The sequence below is a fragment of the Vulpes lagopus genome, chromosome 19, assembly GCF_018345385.1.
Source record: "Vulpes lagopus strain Blue_001 chromosome 19, ASM1834538v1, whole genome shotgun sequence".
Classification (NCBI taxonomy): domain Eukaryota; kingdom Metazoa; phylum Chordata; class Mammalia; order Carnivora; family Canidae; genus Vulpes; species Vulpes lagopus.
In genome coordinates this window covers 28306026-28318326 of record NC_054842.1, presented here as the reverse complement: position 1 = coordinate 28318326, position 12301 = coordinate 28306026, and the positions used below count along the sequence as shown (strand labels likewise).

The following is a 12301-nucleotide window of genomic DNA, read 5'->3' as shown; positions in this document are numbered from 1 at the left end:
AGCAAAGATAGTGAATGGAGAACAGTGGCCCATCTGTTCAAGGCTCAATACCAGCTGAGAGTAGCCATGTGGGAAAAGGGGCTTAGGGTTGTCAGATTGCCTTATTTTTCCAAGGGAACCCTAAGATCCCCACTTTTCATGTGAAATCTTCAGTTTGTAAAAGCTGTCAACTAATTTCAGCAAGTTGTCAACACTGCACAGGACAAACACAATTTAGCTGCAAGTGGCCATTTGGTCACTTCGGACCCTGCCCAGTTGCTCATTTTACATATGAGGAAATAGTGATTCATGCAGGTTGCTGCCACTGAACCAGGGCAAGAACTTTGGCTTTCGGATTTCAGTGCCAGGGCCCTTTCCACCACTGTAATCTGCTTCCAGAGGAGCACCTCAAATGGGGCATAGAGAATGGAAAGCTTGGAGAGCTTGGAAAGGCCAACCCATTTTGTGAACGAAGTGGCTTCAGTTGTAACCCTAGAGACAGAGAGCAATTTCTGCATGCTGTACAAATTTCACAAAATGTTACCATTCGCTGCTTCCTGAGGTGCTATCCTCCCAACTCCCAGCCCAAATGTACAGAACCTGAGTCCTACATGGTGACTCTCAGCTGGAGTGAACAGTGACCTCCCCATTAGATGGGTCATTGCTGTTCATTCATTTCCTTCCCTCCCTGCCCTCTTGACTCATGTACATTGCCCTCTTGGCCTTTGCAGCCATTTGTGTATGTGACCTCTGAGAATTAAATAATCACTAAGGACAATTCAAATCATTATATGATTATACAAAGGCTATCATTAAAAGAAGAAGAAAACATGCACACACATAGGCTCATGTGGGCATACACACAGAGACACACACAAGAACACCAAGTCCCTTACAAGATGGTTTAACAAAGTTAAAATAGTAAAGCTGTCAACCAGCACAGATCTGTTTTACCTGCTTCCCACTGGAAGCAAGGCATTTTTCTAGGACTTCCACAAGTCCAAAGGGAAGAAATAGGAGACTGATTTTCGGTGCTAAGAGGGGCACAAACAGAGGCTTGCAGTGAGGGGACTGGGCTGAGCAGAGAACACAACCCAGGGCCTCCTCCAGCCTCTGCACCTTTTTCCTCATCTCTCAGGGAGGCTGAGTGATCCCAAGCTTCCTGGAAACAGAGGAAAGGTCTATTCCCATTGCACACTATTTGAAAAATATGTTCAGCTAGAGCTAGTCCTAGGAACACCTTGGGAAATGAAGCCCCAGGAAGGTGACGATTCAATTAAAAACAAATAAAGAGCAAGGGGAGTACGTACTCGTTTTCCCACAGCTCTGGCAGATTTCACGGACCATTCTTTTTTTCACATCCACATTATTTAATTTATTAAAGTTATGGAGAGTGATTATTTTTTCAGAATTGCCTGTTATCGGCAGAAATTGCTCCTTATGAACATTTCCTATGCCCCAAACCAGGACACAAATTCCGAGGCTTCTCAAGATCTTCGCTTCATTTGCCACATCATAGTAGGGATCCCCGGATGTGAGAACAACCAAAGTTTGAGGGACACCAGCATTTCTTCTCCCACCAGAAGATGAATCAAACATAGCTTTCACTTCTTTAAAGGCCAGATCGATTCGTGGAAACCCTTTGCTCTTGGTGATCATTTGAATTTGAGTCTTCAATTCCTGTATAGTCAGAGAGTTTTTCAACTCGATAATTTTTTGGAAGCGACTCCCAAATTGAGCCAACCCAATTTTTATTCTCTGATTCTGAATGTTAAAATTATCAATTAAGTCTGACACGAAAGTTGTCATGGTAGCAAACTCGAAATTGGATACCATGTCAGAGCCATCACAAAAGAAAATAACATCAGCTTCTTGAATGTCACACGCTGCAATTGGAAAAAATGAGACAATTATTTTCCTCATGAATTATTCTAAATTTTATCTTTCCTCAAGTACTTAAACTGCTTTACTAAATTCCCACCTTAGTAGCAAATTGAGATAAGTTAGCAGAGGAGAGAATCACCAATTGGCCTTCAAGAAGGAAAAATGATGGGAAGGAGAAAGATCATAAGCTTGGTTTCAAATTTTAATTTTGTGTGATTCATTTGAAAAGACACTGAAAGTTGCTTAAAGAAGGAAGGATAATAGATTGAACATGGTCATTAAAAGGTAATTGCAAGGGCTAGAAATCCCTTCGACCCACCCAAATTGGAAGGTTCACCCAAGTCAAGGTAATGGTACCCTTATTCTACGGCTAGTATTCCTGTTTCTATTAATGCTACCACTTTACATTTGTGTTGAGAATTATCATTTTAAAAAATGTCTTTGGCATACAATTGCTGTTAATATTCATGACCATGTTATAAGGAATTAACTAATTTTATAGATACAGAAGTGCAATTCAGAGGTTAAGAAACTTACTTAAGAATACACAATTGCTGTGCAGTGGAGTGGGCACCTCAACCGCCTCATTCTTTTTATCTTTAAATCCAGTATTTTTTTTCTACTTCAGCTTTTTAAAATATCATAACCCAAATATTAAAATGTAATGGGATAAGTGTTAATGGCTAGTAAAACAGGGCAAGGGGTCATCTCCCTGAAATCCAATGTGAAAAACCTCATAACCCAGGGATAATCTTCTACACTCAGTTCCAATCAAATGCAATGGCTGGAACAGGGGCATCACTAAAGTGGTTACTAAAGGCATTTGAGATGAAAGAATGCCCATTGTCACACTATGATGGGCTGCTCAGATAGACTTTTGAGGAAGGATTTGCTGCCCAGCTGTGGGAGTGTGGTCAACAGAGGGCCTCTGGCTGTCAGCTCCTTCAGGGTCAACCTTACTGCAGGGAGATGTCTTCCAAAAGCCCATGCCCTTCTCGGGACAGCCCACATCTGGGGACTAAGTAGGAAGGGCATATAACCACCCAGTCATCTTAGTCTGTTGTCGACAGCACTGATGGGCAATACATGCTCCAAAGCTCTTTGCAAGGTTTGGAGCTTTGTCAAGCATGCATCACTGTGTGACTTCTTCTACCTATCCTACTTTCCCACTTTCTTTCACAGGTGTGGATCCCTAATAAACACCTTGTATCCTAGACTCTGCCTCGGTGTCTGCCTCCAAAAGGTAGGCATGGGAGATGATAACAAAATAGACTCTACCTTTGTAGGAAAAGACTGTAGTCCTTGTGATGTACTAGATTTGGTGGGGACTCTATGATAAAAAAAGAGGCCATGCCTGTCCAAGGAGGTCACGGTCTTGTGACAGATACAGATAAGGAAATAGCAAATATGTGTTCAGTGCTACCACCAGGAGAAATAGAAGGTGCAGGAGAGGGGAGACACACCTGGGATCACTGTCGGGTATTGGGTCAGGAAATTGGCAAAGGCTGAAAAATGACAGACAAGTTTGACGTAGTGAGGGAAAATGGGCTGGCATGTTCATGATGGATAGAATGCTGCATACAAAAATGCAGAAGTATTTCAGATTGACAGGAGATATTGTGAAGTAAGGAGGGGCAACAGATGAGGTTGGAGATATGGGCAAGGTTAGATGGAACTCATGAGTTCAGAAATTGTAAGGTGTAAGCAGAGCAGTGCCACAGTCCAGTGTGTGTTAGGAAGATCACTCAGTGTTCAGAATAGACTGGAAAGAGGCAAGGAGACCAAATTTCAGAGTGGGGGTCCAGGGACAGGCTAGAATGGGTAGAATTGAGAAGGTCCTACAGACGTGGGGAAAAGTCACAATTTTTTTTTAAAGATAAAACTACCATCCAATATCTGAAACCAAGAAGATGAATTCATTGCTCACTTTGAGCTCAGGTGGCAACTCTTACGCTTTCCTCAAGTATGATGCTTCCAGTCTATCCTACCCCAGTGGTATCTCATGGAATCAGCTTAGGTCCCTTCCCTCTCTGTTCCTCCCTGCCAACCTCCATTACTCTATATTGAACTCCCCTCTTCTTCCGTCTGTATTGGTGGTCCTTATCCAGAAGAGCATATTAGTCTACTTGAACTTCCCATGGCCCTAGAGAACATCTGTAATTCCAATTAGACAGTCCTGGATCTTTGAAGACAAAAGTCTGTCAAACCATGCAATTCTCCACCTGAGTCTGGCCTGCAACTGGTGCTCAGTGATCACATTAAAACCATTAATGGAATGGCACAAGTGGCCCTGAAATGGGTAATATGAATAAGGTGAATATGATCCTAGGTAGAGTTCCTTTAGGCCAGAAAAAAAAAAAAAAAGCAACATAGTGGCAAGAATTCAAAGAATGTTTCTGAAATCTTCCATAGGCTCTTCAGTGCATACTGTGGTGGGAAGGGAACTTTCAGATCTTGATTGAGCAAGAGATAAGAAAACATAGGCAGAGTAGAGCAATGTTCAGCCCATGACATCCAGGTAATTGGAAACCAAGACTTAATTTATTTTTTGCTTAACCTTCTGTTGCTACCCCCACAGAAACTTAAAAATCACAACTTACGCTCATGTGCATTGGTACACATTTTTTCTTGTAGAGGCAGGTAAATGTCTTTCAGGTTACTGAAATTATCTACATGGAAAGTATTGTTTTTATTCCCTGCCATAGTCTCAAGTTCAAGTTGGTTGGCCTGTCCTACACCCACTGCGTAGATATTGATGCCTTTGTTTCTTAATTTCGATGCTGTGTCACTGAGGTTATCTCGATCATGGGACACCCCATCAGTGATGATGATCAGCATCTGCTTCACATTTTGCTGGATGCGGCTGCCATATTCCTCTGTGAACATTACGTTTGCGTGCTCAAGAGCCCTGGCAGTATAGGTATTCCCTCCGGTGTACCTGCGCCTCCTCAGATGCTCAATGACTGCAGATTTATTTCCACTAAGGTAGAAAAGAACCTCAGGATAGTCCGAGTATTTGAGAGCTCCAACCCGAACTCGGTCACTGTCAACATCTGCTTTCTTCACCAAATGGATAGTTAGGTTCATCATGCTTTCTTGTTCTTGTGTGCCTATGCTGCCTGAATGATCCAGCACAAACACAATGTCCAACACTTTAATATTTTTACAATCTGAAAGAAGAAGAAAGCAGGCATCATGATCTTTCTGCAGCATGTTCTACACAGACAACTGAGAAGGGGGAGCAAACTAACATTTGCCTTGAACCTACTATGTGCCAGACACTGCATCTCACTTGTTAGAGGTGGCTGTTGCCATTTTCCACAGTAAGAAACTGAGGCTCAGTCATGTACAACTTGCCCAGATCATGATTCTCCAGGTGTTGTACTCAACAATGACTCTGTAATGTTCTTAAGGCACATCACTCTGTTCTGCTACATCTCATTAAGACACATGATGCATTTTGCTAGTCAGGCTTTTAATCAAAAGGAAACATTAGAAGGTAGTTCAATATCACTATAATAGTGAGATATGACTGGTATTTGTCAAGTTGGTCTGCTGTCTTAAAGAACTCAGAGGTTCACTATATTAACTGGGATTTTTATCCTACTCCCTCTCATTCCAGCTGTCTTTTCAGCTTCTGGTAGGCAAACTTTCCCATGTGCACCATGCCTCTCTGCATTCATTTGTATTCCTTCCCTGACCTCCTAAATTAGAACCCAGAAAGCCCCCAAGGAGGGGGACAGCTAAGGCCCTATCACCTCCCCTCAGCCTCAAACTCTCCTCCACATTGGAAGTCAAGTGATCATTCTGGATAGGTCTCCAAAGTGTGAGGTTTCTCTCCCCTCTTTATCTTCCCTAACTAAAGCACATGCCTTCCAGAGTTTCACTTTCTCCACTTTCTATCTGTGCATGGTAATTCCAATCCTTATTTCTGGCAACGAGGTCTCAAATTCTCAAGTCTAAGATGCTACAGGTGATCCTAGACTATATCTCCAGAAACCTGCGGGCAATGACTTGATGTTTATGAGTCAATCTGATGTGTGAATCAGCTGAAATTTCACCTTAGGTGATAGATAAGGCCTCCACAAACATTACACTTATCAAAATGAAGAAATATCAGGAAGAGCTCCATGGATTTCAAAGGTAGGGATGTGGCCTTAAGGCCAACCTATCTTAGAATGTCTCAATATTACCAAGAGTTTGAGAATCATTGCCGTTTTAACTAAGCTGTTATGAGAGAAATTGCAGTGCCACTGTCTAAAACTCAGAGCTTACACTAAGATATTTTGTTAATTTTGTAAAAATTTATCACACATAATTCTGAATGATACAGTCCAAGAAAGGTCTCTATGTTGCAAGGGGAATAACATAAAACAAATTTATCAATACTTCAGTGGTTCTCTCAGTTGTATCCAAAACACAGGTGATGACATGTGGTAGATTTAAAAGCACAGGTGCTTTTAGTCTTACATGTGGGTTTATAGCAAATTCTGATTCAAGGGCCATTAAAGTTGATGGACTCAAACTGAAGATTTCCTCAACACAATTTGAAAAGCACTACATTTTGTGTGAGATAAAAATGATGATCCCAAGCAATCATTTTTAAAAAGTAACAAATTAAAATTTTCCAAAGGGATAGATACATGAACAAATGTAAAATACCTCACTGATGGAGGTGAAGAAAAATAATGTGAAGGAATTAAAATACATACCACATCTTTAAAATAAAGAGGATTTTTTTGAGAGTATGCTTAGGATATTGGATTTGAATTAACTAAGAGGAAGATAAATTTGTATTTCTTGCTATTTACTATTTGACAATGATTACAGGTAGGCAAGAAAAAATCTGGGGAACCATTTGGGATTAAACATTTGGCTCTGAAAAATCTAGGTATGCAGATAGTAAAGACTTAGTAGTTCATCAGAAAATTCTGAGAACTTGTTGGAATAGATTGGATGTCTCCAGAGCCGGACAACTTTGTTGCCAAACTGGCTGACAAAATTATTAAACTGGAATATCCCTAGAGCTCACAGGTGTTTTAATACCAGATAGACAAGACCAAAACTTAATACCAAAGTCCAGATAGAGTCCAAGCCCATGGTACAACCCGCTCTTCACCCTGTAAGGCCAAGAGCTCACATTCCGGAGTCCTGAAGGATGACAGTGTCACTCACCATGGAGAGCACATACACGAAAAATGAGTTTGCTTTCCACTGTCTTTAGATCATCAAAGTTCTCAACTTGGAAGACCAGGCTGCTATCCCCACTGATCTCCTCCAGCTGTGTCCTGTTGGCACCGTACACCCCCACAGAGAAGATGACCACACCTTTGTCCCGAAGAGCTTTAGCAGGGTCTCTCACAGGATCTTGGGCTTCTCCATCCGTGATGAGGATAAGAAACTTTTTGACCTTAGTACGGGCCCCCTTGGTGGGGGTGAAGTATTGACCTACAAAGGTTAGTGCACTTCCAGTCAAAGTGCCTCTGTTGATGAGAGACATCCTGTCTATTGCATCAGAAGTCTCATTTTGTGTAAAGTATTTATTAAGCTGGAATTCTTCCTGATTTATATCACTGAACTGAACGACACCAATCTGAGTGCTGTCTGGACCAATCTGAATCTTCGCTAATAGGTTTTTCATGAAGGTTTTCATTTTTCCAAAATTGTTATGTCCTATGCTGCCAGAACTGTCCACCAGAAACATGATGTCAGCCTTCATGTCTTCACATCCTGCATGTTGTCAGAAAGACAGGAAATGAATCGGGTTGACACGATTTTCAGAATATAGAGAAGCGGTAACACAGAAACAAATGCAGTAGTCAGAAAATATCAAAAATTAACTCAAGCATCTGCTACTTGAAAAATCTGGCAAATCTGGCATTTGAAAATTTTATCTGCTGGTATAGCAGAGGCCTGCTGACTACCACTCTGAGTCAGAAACCCACTGAATTGTTATTCAATTAGTTTTACAGAGAAAATGCAACTTCCAAAGTGCATATTCATTTATGCGTGCATCATTCATTTATCCATAACTCATTCCTTCATGATTCGTGAGGGGTATGAAATGCCAAGTATCAGGTTATGTGTTAAAAGATGCACTGATGATCAAAAAAGGAATCAGAGAAAATGTAATCTATTTCCTAAACTCATAGGATTTATATTCTAGGGCTTTATATATAATGTAGAAACACAAAATTCTAAGCAATCTTTATATAGCACTATTTTCTTGAGTAATTAAAGTGTTTTGATAAACACTGTAAATCAATATTAAAAATTGGGGTACTGGGCAGTCCCGGTGGTGCAGTGGTTTAGTGCCGCCTCCAGCCCAGGGTGTGATCCTGGAGACCTGGGATCGAGTCCCACGTCAGGTACCCTGCATGGAGCCTGCTTCTCCCTCTGCCTGTGTCTCTGCCTCTCTCTCTCTCTCTCTGTCTCATGAATAAATAAATAAAATCTTTTTTAAAAATTGGGGCACTTTTACATGTCAGTGTTTTTCTAGGTCCTCAGGCTTTGGTTCCTTAGTTTTCCTGCCTCTGCTCGCCATCTTATGACTTATTTCATTGCCCTTGTCTGTAGCCTGTCTCCTCTTTCAGGGATGCCAGTGTTCAGGCACCTGCACTGCAACAAGACATGTGCTACACCTCCTCAGGATTGTCTCCCTTGAAAGGACTGAGATGCAATCTACTTTATGTTTCCTGGAACCCTTTTACTTTTCTTTGCACCAACCACAGGAAACATTAGGGAACTTTTACTCTTGTATTCTTTCTAGAACATTCTAAAGACCCGACTCTATTACTGTCTGTAACAGAGAGAACAATGAACAATATTGTGACTTAGGATTTTGCTGTGAGCTCCACTTATTTGCTTATCTATTTTTCTTTTGATTTTAGTGACTCCAAAAATCCCCAAACTTCTACATTTATAAGTTCAAATAAGTGAAAATTATTTTATTTTTCTCATCAGTGACCACCTTAGCCAACTTCTACAACAGATCATTTTTATGTAGTGGTTACTATGTGCCCACATGCATTATTTCAAGTGTTTCACATGCATTATCACTTTTTTTTAATTTGTATTTATTTATGATAGTCACAGAGAGATAGAGAGAGAGGCAGAGACACAGGCAGAGGGAGAAGCAGGCTCCACGCACCGGGAGCCTGACGTGGGATTCGATCCCGGGTCTCCAGGATCGCGCCCTGGGCCAAAGGCAGGCGCCAAATCGCTGCGCCACCCAGGGATCCCGCATTATCACTTTTAAGCTTGACTATAGGCCTGCACACAGGGCTCAAGACAGGTAAACAGTAAATATTCTATTCAAGGTCCACAGCTAATTAAGCTGGGATTTGAACATTGACTCCAGCATCCTTTATCTTAACCAATAAGTTAACAATTCTCTCAGCACCCAAAATTTTCATGTGCTAATACTAGCAATCAACACAAATCAGCTTCAATTAGTAAGTGACTGTTACTAATAAGAGAAATCACAATCAGGTACAGGAGTTTGCAAATTGTTCTTCCTAATTTTTGTTACATGATTTTTAGTTGGAGCAAAAATGCAAATATGTTTTTTTGTCACAAATAAAAATAAGTAATTGTTATATGTGCAGATATATATGTATGCATTCATAATAGAGAAAGGATGGTTGATGTTTATTACGCTAAACTTATAAGGACTCTGTGATGTAGGCATTATCCTTGCTTTATAGATGCAGAAGTTTGAAGGTCAAGTAGGAAAGTGAATTGAATACTCAGAGCCCATTTTCTTTCTGCTGAGCTCATCTGCTTCAATTAATGCATGTGCATACACATACACACACATACATGCAAACACACAGAATAGAGTTTCTTACATGCCCCATCAGTGGGCATTGTCAAGGCCACAATATTCCTAGCAACCTTCCTACTTTAGATTTTCAACATGCCCTCATGGTTATCTGTCTACCAAGGGATTTTCCCATCTTGCCAATTGGTTTAAAGTAAGGAGTTGACTCTGGAAAACAGTGTGAAGGTTCCTCAAGAAGTTAAAAATAGACCTACCCAATGACCCAGCAATTATACTACTGGGTATTTACTTCAAAGATACAGATGTAGTGAAACGATGGGACGCCTGCACCCCAATGTTCATAGCAGCAATGTTCACAATAGCGAAACTGTGGAAGGAGCTATGATGTCTTTTGACAGATGAATGGACAAACAATATGTGATTATATATATGTATATATATATATATATATATATATATACACACACACACACAATGGAATATTACTCAGCCATCAGACAGGATAAATACCTACCATTTACTTTGACATGGATGGACTGGAGGGTATTATGTGGAGTGAAATAAGTTAATCAGAGAAAGACAATTATCACATGGTTTCACTCATATGTGGAATATAAGAAAAAAGTGAAAGGGACCATAAGGGAAAAGAGGGAAACTGAGTGGGGGGAAAAACATGGTAATATTTCTCTCTCTTTTTTTAAAAAAATTACCTATTCATGAGAGACAAAGAGAGAGAGAGAGGAAGAGACACAGGCAGAAGGAGAAGCAGGCTCCATGCAGGGAGCCCGATGTGGGACTCGATTCCAGGACCCCGGGATCACGCCCTGAACCGAAGGCAGACGCTCAACCACTGAGCCACCCAGGCGTCCCAGTAATATTTCTTAATGTAAAAAATTACTGTTAATATATTTGGGTAGATCAATTGTATTGTGGGTTTTTAAAAAATAAGTCTTATCTTCAGGCTATACCCTTGAGATGTTTGCTGATGAAATAAAAGGGTATTTGGGGGAAAATAAATAAAGTAAGGGCCTAAATACCCCTCTGGTGTATAGAGAAAGTTAGCAAAGTGTTAACAACTGGTCACATCACTTCTTGTCTCAGCCCAGCTATTAGTCTGCCTGAAGTTTAATGAAGTATGGAGAATAAAGCCTTTTTGGTTTGCTTACCTTTTTCAGTGCAGATTCTGTGAACAACTTCATTTTTAATGTTTCTTAAAGAATCGAAGTTCTGCCCAAAGTTAACCCTTTCTTCTTCCCCAGCAATTTGTTGGAGTTGTATTTTATCAGCCTCCCCAATGCCAACTGCATGAATGGTGATTTGTTCATCCCTTAATCTCTCAGCAGGCTTCAGCACTTCATCTTGGGATTTCCCATCAGTCAGCACAATGAGGTGACAGGGAATCTCGCTTATCCTATGCTTCCTATCCTTCTTTATTATTGACAGCATGAAATCCAGGGCTTTCCCAGTATGAGTATTTCCTTGGAGTTGCTCAATGTTCAAAATAGCCTTTCTTAAGTCCATATCATTAGAACTGGCATTGATATAAAACTCCACTCTTATTTTATCTGAATACTGCACAGCTCCAGCTTGGACTTTGTCTGAGCCAATGCTGAACATTCCTGTCACCGCCAACATAAATTGCTTGATTTGCTCAAACCCTTCTTTATTTATGCTGGTTGAGCCATCAATGAGGAAATAGATATCAGCTTCTTTTGTATCTATACAGCCTGTAATAGAAAAAGCGGAAAATGCATTTTTTTGTTAATTAGAATCTGGAGAGAACTTTGCAAGAGGGTAGAGGAATACGAGGCCATGAAGGTTCTAGAGAATGAGAACTCTTCATCATTTGCACCGAGTTGGTCTGCTTCATCAAATCTGTCCACGCTCATTTTCTCTATTGAAATTCATAATAACATGATGGGGAATTGAAACAGAGTAGTGCACAGTGCTTTGTCTAAGGTCACACAGCCAGTTAATTAAAAGGAAGAACCAGTTTCCCAAGTCTCCAGGCTGTAAGTTAAATTGTTTTTCCTGTATTGACACATGACTTCTCAGACAGTTTATGCCTTATCATTTCTTGAGAAATGGAATGGAGGAGATGACCTACTGCCCTTACTTCTTTGATAACTTCTTTTTCCCAGAGCAACTACAACATCATATGTAAAACTAGAACCAGACCAAATTATTTTTTTTACTTATGTGGTTTATCATTGCATTCAGAATCCAAAATTTAAAAATTGGACTGAACTTTCTCCTTGCTCTCCTCTTGGACCCTATTTTCAGTAATTCTTCATCTTACTGTGCTCCAGTCACACTAGGCTGCTTTCTGTACTTTGAAAGTACCACAGGGCTTTTGCAATTACCTTTCTCTCTTCCTGGAATAGTCTGCCCCTTAAATATTCACATAGTTGGTTCCTTCTTATCTCGTCATGGATATGCCAACTCAAATGCCAGTTCTTCAAAAAGGCCCTCTCTTCCCCTCTAGTCAAAGCACTCAATCATTGCCTTTCCTATTACCTTATTTTCTCTATTATACCCATACTTTTTGAAGTTATCTTATTCATTTGTTCATGAGCACAGACTACATCCTGCCACAGAGTGTCAGCCCTGTGAGGGCAGAAACTGCCCACTTCTCTGTTTCTACCCAGTACAGCT

The 12301-nt window shown here is 40.6% G+C and overlaps 1 protein-coding gene across 1 annotated transcript in view; it reads right to left on the bottom strand.

Annotated features, from left to right (window-relative positions):
- COL6A5 (collagen type VI alpha 5 chain) overlaps positions 1-12301 on the bottom strand; it is a 131356-nt gene that overhangs the window by 68957 nt on the left and 50098 nt on the right. The window contains 4 exon segments of the mRNA XM_041733569.1: positions 1290-1865; positions 4464-5033; positions 7039-7593; positions 10813-11373. Of these exon segments, the coding sequence (XP_041589503.1) occupies positions 1290-1865; positions 4464-5033; positions 7039-7593; positions 10813-11373 (2262 nt within the window).